Below are 18,725 nucleotides of genomic sequence, written 5' to 3'. Positions count from 1 at the left end.
GGAGGCCGGTGGGCGAGCCAGAATCTTCGACAACCCCACGGGGGTTCAAGAATTTTGCCGAACCTACAAACTAAACAATCAGCGCACTGATAATGATAGCAGGCCCTCTCCACCCCACAGTGGCTTGGACGCCAGTATGGAACTTATTTATGGGTCAGGCACAGGTTGAGCTATTTGATCTGATTTGTATTGATGTGTAACCCATTGGGATATAGTTTTGTCCTTCACATCATTTTAGACTGCCGATCGATTGAGACGTCGTTGCCACCCCCTATTGGTGTACACCGTAATTTGTTTTAGTTATCTACGAATGTACCTTTTCTGGGCTTTGTCCATATATTCTATGATTCAATTGGTATTATGGCTTTCTTTGTAAATCTTGGGTTTGCCTCTCTGGTTGGGCGGGGAGGCTGGGCGGGAGGAGGTTGGGGGGGGGGGGGGGGGGGTTTGGTTACACTTAGTTCTACATTACTATTGATACATTTGTACACGGTCATACACACCATTGGTTCACGTTTACATACACTCTTCGTGCTCCCTCTGTTCCATGAATGGCCCAGTTAGGACGAATTGACCGTCCATCCACCTTATCACTCGTGACATGGAACATCCGTGGCCTGAACGGCACACGCAAACGACGCCACATATTACACAAGTAACGACATAGGGTGGAAGTCGCTTTCCTGCAGGAAACCCACTTGTCCACATCAGACCCTTCTAGCTTCACTGCTAGCTGGGGATCCCATAGATATTTTGCAAATTTCAGTAACTATCCTAGAGGCACCGCTATCCTCATTCACAAACGAGTCCCATTTAGTCTCCACAAAACAGTTTGCGGTAAGGACGGCAGATACATAATAGTTGTGGGGACCTTAATGGGGCACAAAGTTGCGATGGTGTGTGTATATGGCCCTAACAATGACACCGCTGATTTTTAGGTCTCGCCTGACCCAGCGCATGCGCTGGTCTGGCGAGACTTTTTGTGAGGGCTAAAAAAAGTGCTACCATGGCCAGCCTAGAGCTACAGTGCATGTGCGCGTGCGCCGCGCTTGATCGCGATCACTTTCACTTTCGCGGCCGCTTTGATGCTCTCCATGAGCCCGTTCTTAGGCTAAAGTCGGGTGCTGAGATTGCTTCAAAAGTAAAGATATAGACAATTCTTTACTTTTGAAGCAATCTCGGCACCCAACTTTAGCTTATCAATCAATCAATCAATCAATCACTGAACTTGAAAAGCGTGCTACTTATCCGTGAGGGTCTCAAGGCGCTGAGGGGGGGTGCTGCTACTGCTCGAACAGCCAAGTCTTGAGGAGCCTTCTGAAGGTGAGCAGGTCTTGGGTCTGTCGTAGATGGGTGGGGAGGGTGTTCCAGGTCTCGGCGGCGAGGAAAGAAAAAGATCTGCCGCCAGAGGTTGTTCGTTGGATGCGCGGTACGGTGGCAAGGGCGAGGTTGGCAGAGCGGAGCTGGTGGGCAGGGGTGTAGAAGTTGAGTCTGTTGTTCAGGTAGGCTGGTCCGGTATTGTGGAGCGCTTTGTGTGCATGGGTGAGGAGTTTGAATGTGATCCTTTTGTTGATGGGGAGCCAGTGCAGGTCTCTGAGGTGGGAGGTGATGTGGCTGCAGCGGGGAACGTTGAGGATCAGTCGGGCTGAGGCGTTCTGGATGCGTTGTAGTCGTCGCCGGTGTTTGGCCGGGATTCCTGCATATAGTGCGTTGCCGTAGTCCAGCCTGCTGCTGACAAGGGCTTATGTCACTGTTTTTCTTGTTTCGATTGGGATCCACTTGTATATCCTGCGAAGCATGCGGAGGGTGTTGTAGCAGGAGGAGGAGATGGCGTTGACCTGTTTCGACATGGAGAGGGAGGAGTCGAGGACGAACCCTAGGTTGCATGGTGGTCTGTGGGAGTTGGAGCTGCTCCTAGTGTGGACGGCCACCATGAGTTGTCCCACGCAGAGGGGGTGGGACCTAGGATGAGGACCTCCGTCTAGTCCGAGTTCAGTTTCAGGTGGCTGCTCCTCATCCACTCGGCGACGGCCTTCATTCCCTCGTGGAGGTTGGTTTTGGCGGTGTGCCGGTCCTTGGTGAGGGAGAGGATGAGCTGGGTGTCGTCGGCGTAGGAGATGATGCTCAGGTCGTGCTGGCGGCCCACTTGTGCGAGGGGGGCCATGTAGACGTTGAACAGCGTCGGGCTGAGGGATGAGCCCTGGGGTACGCCGCAGATGATGTCGGTGGCTTCGGAGCGGAAGGGTGGGAGGCGGACTCTCTGGGTTCTGCCGGAGAGGAAGGACGTGGTCCAGTCCAGGGCCTTCTTCTGGATCCCGGCTTTTGGAGGCGTGTTCTTAGTGTGCGGTGGCATACCGTGTCGAAGGCGGCTGACCGGTCCAAGAGGATGAGGGCTGACGTTTTGCCGTTGTCTAGTTGGCGCCTGATGTCGTCTGTGGCAGCGATGAGGGCAGTCTCGGTGCTGTGGTTGCGTCTGAATCCGGACTGGGATGGGTCTAGGGTGTCGTTGTCCTCGAGGTGGCGGGTCAGCTGCATGTTGGCGATTTTCTCGATGACTTTCACCGGGAAGGGGAGCAGGGAGATGAGCCGGAAGTTCTTGAGGTCTTTGGGGTCCGCTTTGGGCTTCTTGAGGAGGGCGTTGATTTCGGCGTGCTTCCAGCTTTCCGGAAATGTTGCTGTGTCGAAGGAGATGTTGATGATCTTCCGCAGTTGGGGAGCGATGGTTGCGTTCATGACCTTGCGTGTCTCTTCGTCGTTGACGTGGGACCAGGAGGTCAGCTGGTTGGTGCAGGTGGCGTTCGGGGTGTGGTTGTCGTGGATGTCGGCGATCGAAGAAGGTGGCCAGTGAGTCACACAGATCTTGCGAGGGTGGGATGTTGTTGGTGTTGGCGCTGGGGTTGGAGAGTTCCTTCACTATGTTGAAAAGTTCTTTGCTGTCGTGTGCGTTGTTGTCCAGTCGGGCTTTGAAGGACGATCTCTTGGCTGTTCTGATGAGGTGGTGGTGTCTGCGAATGGCGTGCTTGTGGGCTGTGTGGCTGTCTGGTGTGTGGTCGTGGAGCCATTTCTTCTCCAGCTTCCGGCATGTTCGTTTGGCGATCTGAGGTTCTTTGGTGAACCAGCTGGCTTTCTTGCTGGGGTGGTTGGCGGCGGGTTTCTTGGACGGGGCGAGGATGTTGGCGCAGTCGTCGATCCACTGTCTGAAATTACGGGTGGCGGCGTCTGTGTCAGTGGGGTCGGTGGGTGGGTTCTGAGTGAGGGTGAAGGTCAGCTGGTCCTTAGTGACTTTGCTCCAGCAGCGGCGGGGCAGCTGTTGGGTGCGGTGGTGCATGGCTGGTTTCGTGAAGGTGAAGTGAATGCATCGGTGGTCCGTCCAGTGGAGTTCGGTGGTGTGGTTGAAGGTGATGTGGGTGCCTGTGGAGAAGACGGGGTCGAGCGTGTGGCCGCCGGCGTGGGTGGGTTCGGTGACGAGTTGCCAGAGGCCGAGGTTGGCGAGGTTGTCGATCAGGGCGGTGGAGTTGGCGACGTCATTGTTTTCGAGGTGGAAGTTCAGGTCCCCGAGGAGGATGTAGTCCGTGGAGGCGAGTGCGTGGGTGCTGGCGAGGTCGGTGTGGATCCGGAAGTGAAGGTGTTCGGCGGAGTTGATGGGAGTCGCCTGCGAGGGTGTGGACCTGGAGGGTGGACTTGTGGACGATGTTTAAGCTAAAGCACGGGTGCCGCCATTACTACAGAGCAGTAATAAACAGAAACAAGCATTGGCATAGCCAATAGGTCTCGCTTTTGGGACCTTATAAGTATTTAGTTATGCAACTGTTGCATGGCTAAACACTTATAAGGTCCCAAAAGCGAGACCTATTGGCTATGCCAATGCTTGTTATTATTCCTTGCTCACCCAGCTCCTAACATTGGGCCCTATAACCTTCTTGCTTGGAGGCGACTTCAACATCGCCCCTGATCAGGCCCTAGACAGCACCTCATTAGCCCCTGATCCCAAATCATGCTCACGCAAGGCTCTCCAGTCCTTACGTGAACAGTTGGCCCTAGTGGATATTGGACGGGCACTTAACCCAACTCATACTGACTTCACCCACTTTAACAGTTGGCATAATACATGGACAAGTATTGACTATTGGCTAACTTCCCCCTGTTTTTTCGGATGGTGTCGCACACTCCAAACTCTCCCTAGAACATATTCAGACCACTCACCGGTAGTACTTCTCCTTGAGATCCCACGACCTGAGGGCTTCGAGAGACACCGGCGCTTCCCCTGCCGTGCCCTAGATGATGATGTCTTCCAACATGAGATCTGGGAAGCAATCGAGGAATATTTTGAAATAAACACGGGCTCGGTAGACACGGCCGCAACGCTCTGGGAGGGTTTTAAAGCATACATACAGGAGGTAGGTATTTCGAAACATGCTGGGGTCCTCCGCAACATACGTGTCACATTATCCCGCCTGGAACACGAATTAGTCGACTTTGATGTCAGGCTATTGCAGGCGCAAGACCCGGAAGTCAAACACAAGCGGGTAGCACTGCTAGCAGAATACCGAGACACAGCTGAACAGGAGATAATATTTATGGGGAAATATCACAACGCGAAGCAATACGGGGAGGGTGAACGTCCGGGTAGAGTGCTGGCACAAATGGTCAGGCATCCATATAGCAGAGCGTGCGTCCCCGAATTATTGACATCTACGGGCCACCGGATCACAGACACGATGGAAATCCAAGGGGAATTTCTCTCCCATCTGACAACACTATACACTTCCAGAATCAGTAGGGACCACACTGCACAGGAATCTAATTTATCAGAAATTGCTCTCGTCTACCTAGAGAAACATATGCAGGAGTTCCTGGCTGCACCCATTGCCGAGCCAGACGTTATCGCTGCAATAGACGCTCTGCGTCCCTCCTCCGCCCCGGGTCTAGACGGGTTCACTGGTGCGTTCTACAAGGCCTTCAAAGACTTATTAGCGCCGCAACTTCTCGAGGTCTATGCTGAGGCCCTGGAGAATCGGATTCTGCCGCCCACGCTCCGCGAGGCGGTGATAGTTCTCCTCCCCAACCCGGGTAGAGATCCGCTGCTCTGTGGCTCCTACAGACCCCTATCGTTATTAAACTTAGACTACAAAATTATAGCTAAGGTGATTGCGAACCGTCTCTCCCAACTAATGGAGTTTATAATCTCACCCGCCCAATCTGGTTTTGTCCCTCACCGCTCCACGTCATTCAATTTACGCACCCTATTTTCCACCCTTCATAGGATAAACCCCGAAGAGCCAGCAGCCGCTATTTTATTAGACAATGAAAAGGCTTTCGATTCCTTGGAATGGCCCTTTTTTTATTTCCATAATGAATCAAATGGGCATGCCTACTGATTTAGTTGCTACCACTGCGTTACTCTATAATAGCCCCACAGCACACCTCCGTCTAAATGGGTCACTCTCTGAGCCGTTCGTGTTATCTCGCGGCATGAGCAAGGCTGTCTGCTCTCCCCATTGTTATTTATTTTGGCAATGGACCCCCTGATTCGCCACTTTCAAGAAAAACACCTACATAGAGGCCTACAATTCAACACTGGTCCTCTCTTAGTACTGTTATACGCTGACGACACCATTCTTTACGTCAGACACCCACAGGTGAACCTGGACCCCCTCATTCATGAAATTACTCGTTTTGGCTTATACTCTGGCCTATGCATCAACTGGCACAAATCCATGATTTTTCCCCTTACTGCCAGCACGAAACGGTGGGAACTCGACTTTCCTCTGGAGTGGTGTGCAGACTCCGTTAAATATTTGGGTATTCACATCCACCTTGATACTGAACAGATCATCCGCCTCAATTATGGACGGGCTGTTCACAACCTGTAAGGACAAATGGCTTCGACTTCCGCTTTCCATGGCAGGTCGAGTCGCCCTCATCAAGATGATTGTGCTTCAAAAATTTTTATATCTATTCCACAACATCCCCATTCCCCTTCCAAACAAATTTTTCTTGACACTCCGTTCCCATTTGACCCGATTGATATGGGGCGACAAGCGAGCCAGGGTTCGATGGTGAGTTTTGACTCTCCCTTACGACAGAGGTGGTTATGGAGTCCCTGACCTACAACTCTTATTTAGTTGCCCAATGCAGCTACGCACACATGTGGTTTCACCCTGATGCCAGAATCCCTAACCTTCATCCGGAATCCGATCTGGTCCTCCCCAAGACACTAGCCTCCATTCTACCCAAGGATCTCCCTCGGGACCCTAAAGACATTCAAACGGTCTCCACCACTAGCTGGGCATGGGAAAAACTCAGACGAGGCACGCACACGCCTGCCCTCTATTCCTCCTCCCTGCCACTCCCAAATGCCAGACTTCTGCCGATCACAGAGGAGCGACTCCTACAATGCACGTTTGCTAAGTTTCACATCACTAAACTGGAAGACCTCTTCCCTGACAGGCACGTCTTTGACATTACTGATACATTCCATTTCCCCGACATCACCTACATGGATAAATTTGCCCTGCAAGCCACCTTTCCAGACTTCCCCCTAGAACCTCAATCCTTCGCCCCGCTATCACTTGTCATTGACAACATCAAAGGTGTCCATCTTATCTCCAAACTCTATAAATCTTGTGCTGCTCTCCTCCCATTAAATGAAGACAAAATCCGCAGGGACTGGGAAGGAGATCTAGGCAATCCCATCACAGATGAGCAGTGGAAGGCTTGCTTTGAAGCCAACACAAACTGATCCATTTTAAATTCCTTCGCAGGATGTACATCACTCCAGCCAGACTCCACCGGATAGACCCCTCTAAACCACACATGTGCCATAAATGTGATGCAGAACACGCTGACTTTGCCCACGTTGCATGGACTTGCCCATGTATCTACTCATTTTGACACAAAATTCTGAGCAACATAGTCCACATTCCTATAAACCCACTGCCCGAGATTGCCCTCCTAGGTTACGTGGGCCAATTTCCCAAAAAAGTTTGGTATCTTGCGGTCAGAGGTCTGCTATTGGCCAAAAGAGAAGTAGCCATTCACTGGGGTAGCAAAGCCAGTCCCAAGGTCAAGCACTGGATGGAAAGTTTAGCCTCCTGTTCCATGCGAAGCGAAATATATGCGGGCACAACTCCATCTGCCTCGAGACCCAAAGACATATGGGGCCCATACAGAACCTACCTGTCAACACTGCAACGCGACCCACCCTCGATAACGGAACAGGGTCTGGTTCCCACCGGGGTGGGCTAGATGCACCTTAATTGCTACATCTTGTACTACACGCTCTTACTGCCTGTTGCATTTATCTCCTGCTTCAACTCTCAATGTTTATATAAAGAACCCATGGAGAGACTATAACTGTGTAACGAGGCCAACTTGCCCCTCCTGAGGGTTCTCACAAGAGATGCTATAGAATATACTGACTTCAATGCAATTGACTGGTGTGTTCATCCTAACTTATCAAACGTAACATGTACCGTCTTTGCTATTACTCTTCCGTAACGGTGCATAATCGAATGTATCATGATACTTAATGCGAAACTACTAAATAAAGTGTTTAAAATAAAAAATTTAAAACATTTAAAAAACAAGCCGCCTCAAACCTGAGGCTCTAGAAGACCAGGTATTCCTTGAGGAAGTTAGAGAGTGCATTGTGAACTACTTTAATATAAATACAAAAACGACTAACAGAATGGGGCAATTTAAGGTAGTGCTCAGGGGCAAATGGATGGCGACCTCTATAGGAGTGCGGCGCTACCATGAAGTTGACCTTGAGTCCGCAGATAGGGTACTGCGCACACTAGAAATACAAAGGCCTGGACGTCTGGAGCTGGGACATGCCCTACTGGATGCCAAGGAGGAAGTGGCCAAACGGAGGGGCTGCATAACTATGATGATAAATGGTAAATAGAACAAACACATGCAGAGAGGGACAGAAACGGGTCTCTGCTGGCTTGGTTGGCCAACCCAGCCTGGAAAAGCTCTCCGATTCTTGAAATTGGGGAATACCGAAGAGTATATATTATACTGACAAAAGGAAATAAATAGTAGATTCCTGGAGCTTTACACTGTCCTATATAGTTCCCGGTCGAGACAGGAAGAACACACAATTAGAGAATACCGGTCTGCTATACCGCTACCCACCTTGGAGGCTGAGGAAGCGGATGCACTAGGGGCCCCCATAGATATTCAGGAAATAGGAGCTGCAATAAGGGACTGGCTAAGGGCAAAACGCCCGGAACGGTTGGGGTGCCCATAGAGCTGAGCTATACGCTGCCTATCTTGAAGAATTGTCCCCCAGGCTAGTGGAGTTATACGAGGCGGATCTAGAGGAGGGCCATCTCCCGAGCTCCACCTGGGAAGCATTGATAGTCCCTCTACTCAAGACATGCAAACCCCCCACTGATTGAGAGGTTTACAGACCACTATCAATACTAAATTTAGATTTTAAGGTACTAAGCAAAATTCTAGCTATGAGGCTCCAACCGCTAATGACTGACCTCATACACCAAGATCAGGAGGGATTCATCCCAGGGCGCAATATGGCTCTTAATATCAGACGACTCATGACACTTATGACAAGAGGGAACGAAATGATGGGCGGAGAGGTGGTCTTCGCAGTGGATATGAAGAAGGCTTTTCATGGGAATTTTTATACGACGTCCTGGATGAAATGGGGTTAGGACAGGGCTTCTCCAACTGGGTAAGGTTGATATACACAAGAACAGTGGCGAGGATCAGAACAGGTTGGACGATATCGAAGAGCTGCATAGTTGAGCGGGGGACGCCCCCTTTCTCCACTGCTGTTCGCTCTTGCCATGGAGCCTTTGGCCTCCCCAGTCCGCACTGTGGTACGATACCGGGGGATTCACCTGGGGAATAATCCTCATCACATTGCCCCTATGCTGATCATCTCCTGCTCTTCCTCAGAAATGTCGAGGAGGATCTACAGGGTACGAAACATTGATAGGGGAGTTCGGAGACATGTCCATGTTAAAAAATTAACTAGCAAAAATACAAATTGTTTGCGCTGACAGCCAACAGAGCCCCCCCCCCTCCCCCCGACTGAGCTTGGAACTCTTAAATGGGAGCCTCGCTGCTTAGAATACTTAGGGGTGAACATATATAATTCCCGACATATTTGAGGGTAAATTGGGAATGGCCCTGAGATTTCTAAGACCAACATGGAATTCTGGAGGGGCCTCCCACGATCTTTGGCGGGGAGAGTGGCCCTTCTTACGATGGTGGCGTTACCACGACTGTTGTACTTCTTTACGGTACGCCCAATATGGAGTCCCCTGTAATGGCACACGGACCTACACTCCATTACGACATCCTTCTTGTGGGGCGCAGGTTGTAGACGTGTGGCTCTGAAAACAATGCAGCAACCAACTAATGAGAGTGGACTAGCGGTCCCAGACTTCGAACAATATTATCTAGCCTCTCAATTATAGTGGGTGGCGCAATGGGTGGGAGACCTCCAGTCCCAGATACGGGAGGTACACCCGCTTAGGCAAGGCTTAGACACGCTATGGAAACTACGCTAGGTATAAACAGAGTCACAGCTGGGGACTCAGATGCAGTGCAATTGATAAGGCGCTGTTGGAGACGAAGTCTCCACAAGGCCCATACCCAATTTCCCTATTTGCCGGATTTGCCCATAACAATGTTAAGGGTGCTCCCTCACGGAGCAGCTTGGGTGGGCCTTGAGGACTGGGAGTTGACAAGGGCGACAAGACTAGGAGACTTATACAGTGGTGGGCAGCTCATGCCATTCGAAGACTTGAGAGAGGAGTATGATCTGCCACAGGGACACTTCTTATTGCATGCAGGGATCGTAGCAGCGATTCGCACGCATTGGGGATGGATAGTCAGCTTAACCCCCACAACACGCAACTTGCCACTAAGTGGGCACAGGTGGAGGCAGAATTAAAGCAGTCACATGCCTATACGGAGTCCTGAGTTGGGAGGCGATACAACCGCTGACCACACTATGAGATAGATGGAAAGAAGATTTGAATGTTCCACTGGAAGGCAAACCATGGGAGAATATACTGATAGGGATTCCCAGGAAGTCGAGAAATGCCAGTTTTTGCCCAGAACTGCAGAATTACTGGACAAAAATATCTGCCACTATAGGGGAGGTAATAGAGAGCCCAGTTCCAAGCACCCCTGCACTTTGTCTCCTGGGATTGTTTCCCCATAACTCCAAGCTGTGGTTCACCAGCAGGTTCTAAGACCTAGCCATGATTATAGCTAAGCGTGAGATCACGCGACACTGGAAATCCCATTTAAGGCCCAGAAATACTTTGTGGCAGGCCGAGCTAGAGAAATGGGTGACCTGCGAAGGGAGGGTACTTCTTAGAAATGTCAAAAGAGGTATTGGCTCGGTGAAGAGAGCCAGGTCTTGGGAAGCTCTGGTTGATAACTTAAAGGAGCGGGTACCAGCATCGTGGCGACATCTCCAGAAATGGGGTCCCCACAGAGAAGCCCAGAACACCAGGGCAGGGGAGGATGCAGTACATATTTGATGTAATAATGATTGAATGCAATCCTAGGTCGACACAGGAGGACTGGGGCCCTGGGAACACAGGCAGAGGGTGGTGAGGCTAGAAGCAACTGTATGGCATGTTCATAAAGTCTTGTCTGGCAGGGTTCTGTGAAGGGGGTGGGAAGATGGGAGTTGGGAAATTAGGATAGATAAAGGAGATATGTACTATTACTAGAATCACACTGACCCTCCATCTAGTGAATGGACCTAAGAAACCGAAGACTGGACATAATGCGAGGGCGATATTGGAAGTGTAATGGAAATGTGAAGTTTATTACATGTTTTTGTAGAAACACCCCAAAAATAAGTTTTTTTTAAAAAAAGACGGATTTTACCAAAGCAGTTTTGGAACTTGAATTTATTATCGGACACTCTGTAATCAACAGGATGATACATGAAATTGTAAATCCATTAATCTCACACTAGGAGGTTCATCCACACCTACTTTGCAGAACAATTTGGAACAACTGATCTACAAAGGGCAAGTTAAATGAGTGCCGTTCAGAGGAGAACTATCATTAATTCCACCTTAAATAATCTTGTGGCAACACTACACTTCATATTGTCCAATCCAATTTCTATGCACTAGACAACATATATCTTATTTACATGTCGTATTAGATGGATAAAGGAGAGTCACAAGGACATCTCACACAAGAAGGCTCCAGTGGTAAGGCAAACTGGCATCTAGTATTAGTTCCCTATTGAATTGTGGGAGTCTTTGCAAAACTCAAGAGGTTTGGTGTTGGTCTAAGAGGTCCCTGGCATCTGTGACCGTCTAAGGAAGATGTTTGCTTACCTATGGCTTACACAAATGTTTATCATTCGGACAACTTCATATTGTTTCCATTTCTGTAATCTATTACAAACTATTCTGACCATAGGGTCATCTAAAAATACACAACAATCCCAATGTATGATACCTACAAATAAAAAGTGTCTTATAATTTATTAAATCAATTGAAAACAAAGGAATGTTCAGGTAAATACTGAGATCGAGTGCAGTAGAATGTATTTTAATTAGATCTGGTTAAATCTGTGTGAATGCAGGACCCAGCAGCCTCACTCGCTAATCCAAGTAATTTACCAGAAATGAAAAATCGATTATCATTGAAGCAGGAATTGCATGGGATACTGCAAAATTGTCTACTTTGATATTTTCAGAACTAGGAGTTTCCTATGTTGGTGTAAAAGCACACTGCCAATTAAGTTCTAAAAAAGAGATGGACTCAAGACCGACCAAACAAATTACTAATAGTTGAAAAATAGACTGATCAACAGACAGACAGCTCTAGAGCATATAACCAGGTGTACAGAGTACAATATGCCATTTATTACCATTGATGAGTGTGGAAAGGGACAATGACTCACAAGAGGCGTAGCCTCAGGTGAGTCGTAATGCGCTTCCCCTCCCTCATCAATGGTATGAAATAACATATATGGAAACTTTATGCCATGATGATAATATTTCATGAGTACTTGTTTTAAGATACTTAACCAAAACCAGGATGCAAGGAGTTACATTTTGGCGGTAGAATAAAATCACACTGAAGACACCTCATGACTATTAAGAGAGTTGCTTAAATGTGTCATGTGTCACGTAATTGATGGTTATATGCAATCTATTAGCCTGTAAAACACTTTTTCTCAAGTAAACGTTGCTGTACGATGGCAATAAACTTGAATCTGACCATGCATTGTAGTAATATATGTGTGAATGCATCTTTAGTAGTACAGTTGCTCTAAACAAACTAAAATGTTATGGGGCCACACATTCATTTTCACGTTCATAGCATGTGTGTATTTTTCCAGAGCAAAAAGCACTGACAATAACCATATAAGGCAATTAAAATAGCTGCATGAACAAATAAATATACTTTGATGGCAATCACTTATTTTGTCTCTACATTACTTCATCTTGCTTTTATGTGAAGCAGCAGAAAGCACCTCAAGCAAAACAGATATTTACTGGAATTAAATGCATGCCAGTAGAATTCGTAGCTATCAATGTGTGAGGTCATTCATTGGCTTTGCACTTAACTAAGTATTCATCTGCTCTTATATATGTTTGCATTTTGACTGGGAGATGCATACAATACCTCATCTGTGAGCTCCCTGCCAGAGTTGGATCTTGGTCGCTGTGGTCCAAGCACTCCACTTGGTGGAGATGGTGTCTGACCATCTGCTGCCTTTCCATTTTCCTGAAATATTTGAATAGGAACATAGCACAAATACATGAGTACACTATAGCCCTGCCACAGAACATGTCAAATATACAGAATAAGGCAGGAGATGGCATCTGAAAATCTACAAAATGAAGAGTACCCATTTTTACACAAATTGCAGAATCTCTTACAAGGCAAGACAGATAACAAACTGTATTCATTTATATGCCTGCCAAATCCTTTAAAGCAATATCATTTAAAGCATTTTCAGCAAAAGGTTCCAGCACAATGTACATGGCTGCGACTCCTTCCCAGTCAGTCAGTTCATAAACGCAATTTTGCATCCAAAATATACTATCAAAACAACCCATATTAGGCTAGTTATCAGCCAGACCGACTGCCAGTCCCAAATGTTTGTTTTTATTGCAGCCCAGAACCAACTCAATAAGCTGCAAAGGGTTAACTTAACACTCACAGAACTTACCTAAAATAAAATCATGACTGCTGTATGAAGTACTCCTTGGTCACAAGCGAGTCCTTGCAGAATCATGTGTTACTATTCTCTGCTCAAAGCAAAAAAAAGGGGGGGGGGGCTGGGAGCCAATAAAGGTCCACTACCTAGGCTCCTAAACAATAATGCAATAAACTGGGAAGGTACTGTCCCTGTTACAAAGAGAAAAAAAAATAAAGACAGAGCCGTTGACGAGAGACAGGGTTATTTCTTGGTGCCTTCACACATCCCTAGGGATATCATGCTTCATCATCAGGCATGCTCCTTGTTTGGAAGGTGCTGCCTCTCGAAGGGTCACTTTAACGGAGATCTTTTCTTATCTTGCCATATGATGAGACGTATATGTGTGAGGGTGTCCTAAATGTGTGGAGTTGAGTGATTGTGCATGCTCGAATGACGGAGAATTACAACTCTCTAAAAGATACCAGGATCACTTTTAATGTGGAGGCTCTCTTGACAGGATTAGAAAGCCGTAAAACGGGTCAGGGCTACTGGAGGATGGTAATGTATCCAGGTAGCCTCAAGTCTGTGGGTGTAGTCAGGTCAGGTGTAGTCAGGTCGACACGTTTCGGGCCATGGAGGCCCAAAAAGGATCCACAGCACTTCTTCAGGACCTAAGAAAAAGGGATTATTAACCTACCCCACACCAAAATGTGATCTGCAAGTGTAGGTATTACCCAAGAAGAAAATACCTAGTATAGTGGTTAAAAACGATTGTCCACCTAGAAAAATAAGAAATATTGGGGAGAACAGATAGTAAACAAAGGTAAAGCATATAACGTTAAATGCGTCATCAGGATCGCTCTTCCAGCATATAATATCATGGTGTCTCCAATGGTAGCTATGCGCATGCGGTGGTTGGCGCTATTCTGTCGCCAAATAGCGACAGAGATGAAAGACATAAAAGTACAGACACACACAGCAGGCTGGTGAACATACACAGTACATACAACATAGAAGCAAAATCTGGGCACATGGCACACAGCATATCATAAAAGGACTAGTTGTCCTAGGTGTGAGCAAGGAAGGTTACCCTTTGGATCAATCAGACAAGCCCCATAGGTCAGAGACGGAAGTTAGTGCTCAGCTGCTAACTTTGAAGAAAAAGTAATGGTACCCAAATAAGGAAAGCCACCAGGCCAGGAAGTAAACAAGACCTTGGGTTCAGCAATTTGAGGCAACCATACTCATATGGCTTCTGCCAATGGAGCTCGAGAGACCTACCCTCCTCTGCTTGCTTGCCTGGATCGAGATGGAGCAGAGGAGGTGTCCCGCTTTTAAAGTGACACAGATTGGACTAATTGTCCCCAGGGGCCGCGTATGTGGTCGTGTGAGTAGGGTGTGGTATTGTAGCCTATGAGCTGACGTGAGCATGCAACAGCCAATGAGGTGCCAGGTTGTGGTAACTGAAAAACGGGTCCTTCCATGGCAGCCATCTTACAGTGTGGAGGAGGGTCCACATACATGCTGCAGTTGTTGTACCAATACAACAAAACATGTTGGAACTGTCCATAAAAAAATCCAAACCTCCATCCTGCCCATCTCCCCCACCCCTGCCCCCACACCCCACCACCCACCTCCTCACCCCAGCCCCTCTCCGTCCCCACAGTAGTGATAATCATGTAAAAGATGAAGCTTGGCCAATTCGTCTCAGATGGCTGTTATTACCTACCCGATATCAGTAATGGATTTGAAAGATTGTGGATAAAAGTAATGAGCCTATGTGTATAGAGGCATGAGGGGGCCCTTACATGAAAAAACAACATAGTAGCTGGCGTCCCAAGTCAGTAGGGAAAGAAAGCCACGTGTGCTGAGGTGGTACAAAACATCATTCCAGACGATGGCCATATTGAAGTGTGTGGTGTGGAAAGTATCGGAAAAGTACCCATCAGGATACTGGGTCTTGTATATGTATAAAAACATGTAATCAAAGATAGTCATTCCTACTACTGTAAACCGTTTTATATGTGCCCACCTTGATGTAGGGTATAATTAGGGCCCCCGAGTTTATGGCATTTATATTTTTTTACATTTCTGTCAGTATTTATCCGTATTTATTTTTTGGTTATTTTATCTGTATTTATCCACATTTATTTTTGTCGCAAGAAAAAAAAAAAAGCTGAAGCTACTATTTTTCCACATTTATTTAAATTGACATGCACACTTGCACTAGGTTGTTATAGCTGTTTTTTTTTATTGGAGTCTATGCTAAGTGCACTTTACATATTGGGAGCAAATTTCTTCCCTGTCCTCTAAGAAACGATGCATGAATTAGTGATTTTGATTAGGTCTCGTTTGCGCAGCCGTCTGGCAAAATGTCAACGCATTGCTCCCTCTTTTACTCACATTTAATCAGCCATCACAGAGAGTGTCTGCTCAAAGAATATCGGATCATTCTTAGTGTGCACTAGATGGCGACCTACCCCACGAGGCATTGTAAATCACCAAAATATCTAAAGAATCCTGCATCTTCATCTGTACAGAATAGTATTCTGATCGGGACAATATGGAGAAAATGTAGAGCACAGGTGGTGTAACAGTCATTTCTGTTTTTATTTTTATTTAAGTGCTACTAATTTTCCAGAGTCACGTTATTGCTAAGAAAAATGAAGTCATGCTAGCTGACTTGCTCACCTCTCACTCTGCCTCATTGCCCCACAGCATGCATAGTCACTGAGAGATGCAGCCAGGCTGTATGCTAATAGTTGTTGGAGGCATGTCTGCCCCCATGTCCTGCCACATCAACCTCCTTCCATTGAACAAAAAAACAAAAGGTTGCTGGGGCTGCAGCCAATGTCCTGGGGTGTTTTCACACCTCTTAATGGATGTCCGCTGCTTGCACTGCTCCAACAATTATCTTGCGAGACTACCGCTGTGATGGGTGCTGGAGGGTCTCTGCAGACACGGCGCTCCCAGCTGCACTTGTTCCCCCGTCTCTGGAGCAGTTTCATGGCAGAGGTTTCCAGTTTCTTTTGGCAGCCCCTGCGCACCTCTGACTCGGATTTTACAGAGGCAGCAGGAGCATTTGTTTTGTAAGTATTTTTTCATTTTTATTTATAAATACAGACAAAAACGAAAGTTTTCCGTCTGTATTTATAAGTAAAAATCAGTTTAAACGGAAAACCGGGAGCCTTAGGTATAATGTTTATGAAATGGTTTCAGTATGCAAGTAGTATCAGTAACTTGTAAGTCCAAAGTGAGGGAAAAGAGTTCAGGGATATATGGCCATATAGAGCTTGCAGTAGAGACCGATAGAAATGGCAGGTACTGAGTCGCATATTAGGATTGGTGTATGTTTTTGACACATGTTAATCATACCCACTCATATACATCTAACAGACTATGTGTGTTCTCATAGAAGAACGGAGGGCGAAGCAGGGTCTGTGCCCCCAGATATGGTGTAGAATACCATATCAGCATATATGATCTATGTAGCAGATCATAAATGTAGAAAGTAATCAAAGGTGATGGGCCTGAGTGGTACAACAGATATCCTCATAAAAAGGGGTATGAGTATCTCCAGTACGGAACTACTTGCCTCAAGAGACGTAGTCTGAGAGGTTCTATCTCACACCACCGGATCCCGTCATTCAGGCCCATGTTATTAGTTGAGAGACGGAAGATCCATTGTTGCTCCTTTCTAAAGAGATTGAGCACCACTCCATGAATTGGTTGATTCCAGGATAGTACAACATAGGTCATCAGGAAAATGCTTAGAGTTGTAAAAGTGATTATACATTTTTGTGGCGCTGCATCCGCAGCGAATAGTGCTCCAATGTTCTACTATCCTAGTCTTTATGGCCCTCGTGGTCATGCCACGTAGTGAAGGGCACATGAGCAAGTGTCCGGTAGATATAGTTCCTGGTATTACAGTTAGTGTGATTCTTCTGTATAACCAGGTGGAATGGGGCTCAGTTTAATCTCTTTTGTATGCTGAGTCAAAGCACAGACTCGGCAGGACCCACAAGGGTAGTGTCCTGTCACAGGTGGTAGAGCCCACAAGGTGATCTGCATGTGTGATTGTTGTGTACGTGGTCTGGTATGTACAAGGAGGTCTTTTAGGTTCTGGGTTCGCTTGAAGGCAAATCATGGTCGTGGAATCTCTAGGGACCCATTACTTAGGAAGTCCCAGTGCTTCATGATAATATGCTGGATCTTATGTTGGTCTCCAGAAGGACCTCTCAGTGATTGTTTCATGCCCTTTTCTTAGCTCATCTGATGACTCTAGTAGGATAATTTCTAGAAGACAGGTACATACTGAGTGCGGAGGCTTGTGCATCATAATCTTCCAATGAGATGCAGTTTCTTCAGAGTCGGAGGAACTGTCCAAATGACAGGCTTTGGGATGATAGCTTTTAAAAAGGAGAAGGCGGAGGAGCCTAGCGCGCATCCAAGATGGTCGCGTGAGCACAGGGCTCCCCGGACCCTCGCTGCTCCTCGGAATTTATCCTGACTTTATCCTGACTTGGTTGATGGAATCTGGAAGACGAATGTTGGCTGAACACTAAACTCCTTTCGGAAACCAAATCGGACCTGGCAATCCTGAGTTATGGTGGTTTGAACTTTTGAGGCCCAACCGATGGCTGTGCCCGATGCGAAGGTGATCTGTGGAGCCGGGGCGTAGTTGAACAACAACGGCAGCGGGGCTGTGCCAGTGGCCGTCCCATCACTTTCGGTTTCACTTTTGGATCTCTGAGGAGCTGGACAGTGGAATTGCTTGGTGCGATTGGGCTTTCACTTTGCCTTCGCTTGATGCCTGTGTCTTCGCCTGCTACCAGTGTGCCCATCGACGGTGGTCCCTTCGCTCCGCCACATTGCGGCCTCTGGTGCGGCCCGCGTCTGCTTGGCCTGTGCCCCCTCGACGCTTCCTCGGTGGTCCCCTTCGGCGAACGTGGTTCTCATGGGAGGCAAGGGAGACCCCGAGAGGCGTAAGACCAAGACATCCCTACGTGGGGGACCGGTCCAGACGAACAACATGGACCGCTACACTCAGGGTAAAGGGTCGCCCGGGACGGCCAGTGTCCCCCCGGATGATGCCAGTGGTGGCCCGTCTGTTTCTCCGGATCTGACCCTGCAGGACATCATGGGCGCCATTAATGGCATCAGGGAGACCATCGCTACGCAGTACGAGGCCTTGGCCCGTAAAATCGACACGGTGGCCATTGATGTTACGCTAATCCGGGCGGATCTCTCTAAGACCAACGAGAGGGTTCAATCGCTGGATGTGCGGACGTCCTCCCTTGGTACGGACGTGTCGGACATGCAGACTACTCTCGGCGATCTCAAGTCGGCCAACGATCTGATGGCCCGGCGGCTGGAGGACTTCGAGGGACGGGCTCGACGCAATAACATCCGCGTCATAGGCGTTCCGGAGACCTCCGACAACCGCCCGGTTGATCTCATGGTTGAGGAGCTCATCCTCGAACAGCTTGCCCCCGCTGGCCTGAGTAAATTCTTCGGCGTGGAGCGGGCCCATCGAGTTCCAGGTGGTCGGCCGCGA

At 47.9% G+C, this 18,725-nt stretch overlaps 1 protein-coding gene across 2 annotated transcripts in view; it reads right to left on the bottom strand.

Moving 5' to 3' along the window:
• Positions 1 to 18,725, bottom strand: part of WDR44 (WD repeat domain 44) — a 616,515-nt gene that overhangs the window by 353,126 nt on the left and 244,664 nt on the right. For both annotated transcript variants that reach the window (XM_085607883.1, XM_085607885.1), the window contains one exon: positions 12,649 to 12,750. In XM_085607883.1, the coding sequence (XP_085464009.1) occupies positions 12,649 to 12,750 (102 nt within the window). The remainder of the gene's footprint in view (positions 1 to 12,648; positions 12,751 to 18,725) is intronic.

Source organism: Triturus cristatus, chromosome 5_2 (assembly GCF_964204655.1).
Source record: "Triturus cristatus chromosome 5_2, aTriCri1.1, whole genome shotgun sequence".
NCBI lineage: Eukaryota > Metazoa > Chordata > Amphibia > Caudata > Salamandridae > Triturus > Triturus cristatus.
Note: the sequence above shows the minus strand (reverse complement) of the source record. Positions and strands in the feature narration are given on the sequence as shown.